This window comes from Blastocystis sp. subtype 4 (assembly GCF_000743755.1).
Source record: "Blastocystis sp. subtype 4 strain WR1 chromosome Unknown seqid_0525, whole genome shotgun sequence".
Taxonomy (NCBI): Eukaryota; class Bigyra; order Opalinata; family Blastocystidae; genus Blastocystis; species Blastocystis sp. subtype 4.
The window spans coordinates 1-2,124 of NW_014569022.1; the positions used below are offsets into that span (position 1 = coordinate 1).

At 43.1% G+C, this 2,124-nt stretch overlaps 1 protein-coding gene across 1 annotated transcript; it reads left to right on the forward strand.

The window, feature by feature from the left end:
* Positions 1-105: 105 nt before the first annotated feature.
* Positions 106-1,305, forward strand: JH06_5648 (60S ribosomal protein L2; the record flags this gene model as incomplete). Its single annotated transcript, XM_014669504.1, has 3 exons — positions 106-147; positions 184-308; positions 342-1,305. 3 exons carry the CDS (start codon positions 106-108, stop codon positions 1,303-1,305), a joined length of 1,131 nt encoding a protein of 376 aa, XP_014524990.1.
* Between the last annotated feature and the right edge of the window lie 819 nt (positions 1,306-2,124).

Consider the following 2,124-nt stretch of genomic DNA (forward strand, 5'->3'; position numbering starts at 1 on the left):
GAACATGCAGGAGTTTACACAACTCTAATCACAAAGCAGTTGTCAAGAATTGTCCTTAATAACTGATCTCTTTGATTATCATATCAATGGAATCACTGAACATGCATGAAACCATTCATTCATAAAACCTCAAACTCAAGAACGAAATGGTATTGGATGGGAGAAATTGGATAATGGATGTAGGCTGCTCGCCCTGTTGTTTCTGTTTATTCCGTTGAGAACGCCGATGCTGTAAGCAGCACCGTTGCCCTTCCTGCTGTGTTCACTGCTCCTATCCGTACGGATATTGTTCAGTTCGTTCACACCAAGTGAGTTTTGTGTGTGTTTGTGTAACTGTGTAGTATGGCTAAGAACGATCGTCAGCCCTACGCTGTATTCAAGCGTGCTGGTCATCAGCACTCTGCTATCTCGTGGGGAACTGGAAGAGCTGTGGCTCGTGTTCCTCGTGTGTCTGGAGGTGGTACTGCTCGTTCTGGTCAGGGAGCCTTCGCTAACATGTGTCGCAAGGGTCGTATGTTCGCTCCTACGAAGATCTGGAGAAAGTGGCACCGTAGAATCAATACCAACCAGAAGAGATATGCTGTGATGTCTGCTCTGGCTGCTACTGCGGTTCCTGCTCTGGTGATGGCTCGTGGTCATCGTATTGATGAGGTGCGTGAGATTCCTTTCGTTGTGAGCGACGAGATTTGCAATATGAAGAAGACGAAGGAGGCTATTGCTTTCATGAAGAAGGCTGGTTGCTATGAGGATGTGGAGAAGGTGGCTGAGAGCAAGAAGATTCGTTGTGGAAAGGGAAAGATGCGAAATCGCCGTTACACAACTCGTCTGGGACCTATGATTGTGTATGCTGATGGTGAGGAGACGATTACCTTTGGTTTCCGTAACCTCCCTGGTGTTGAGCTGTGCAATGTGAATCGTCTGAATCTGCTCCGTCTGGCTCCTGGTGGTCATGTGGGTCGTTTCATGATCTGGACGAAGGCTGCTTTTGAGAAGGTGGATTCTCTGTACACTCTTCCTCACAATGTCCTCTCCAGTGCTGATATCAACCGTGTGATCAACTCGGCTGAAATCCAGGCTGTTGTGCGTCCTGCTAAGAAGATTGTGGCTTCCAAGAAGGCCAATCCTCTGCGCAACAAGGCTGTTATGGATGAGTTGAATCCTTATGCTGCGATTGCTCGTGCTGCTGAGCAGAAGGCTATTGCTGAGAACATCAAGAACAAGGCTGCCAATCAGGAGAAGAAGCGTGCTCTGAAGGCCAAGTTCGCTGAGCAGAAGGCTGCTTACTATGAGAGCATGATGCAATAAGCTGAACAATTGAGTGAGGTTCATTCTGTTTGTAAGGATCAACAAACACATAGCTAAGATTCATATCACTACAAACTACGATCCCCAGAAATCCCAGGAAAACACAAATAGAAACACGTTAATGTTTACACACTTTCAGAATATGTGTATTATTCTTTGTTCGTTTCACCAACCGTTGCATATAGTAGTAATTCGTCATATAATTTCCAGATTGAGTATTAGTAACATGTGATTTCTGAAATCGAGATCTAGACCTCAAATAAATATTTCTTTCCTACGGCAAGTGAGGTAAATCAAATGCAAACACCTTTCCTGCCAAAATAAATCGATATTCTTCTCTTCGTAATGTTTCCACATATGAAATCTTGTTAAAACCATAATTGATGAAAGCTTCATTAAAAAGGGCAATAGAATCATTTCGAGCCACTAAGAGATATCTATGTCTTAGAAATCATGAGAATACTACGGTTCCTGTAAGTCATTTTTCCAACATGCATAATCATAGTAATCCAAATAATTTCCTCTTCTTTTATCATCAATCCATTTCTGAGGAACATAGAGCTTATATTTAAGAGATATATCAATCCATACATGTGTAAACAACCCTTTCTTCATTGGTGAGCATTTCGATATCTTCACACATTCTAGCAAATCGCTCATTGAGAAGGGAATTCGATTCAACACAGATGCTACTTGCTCCTGGAGTGTTCCATTAGTGATTGTCCATCCCGTATGGAAAAATGCAGGAATGATCACAGCAGTTCGAGTTGACTGTTTGATCTCTTCAGGAAGAGTAAGGAGTGTCTGATAGGAACCCTC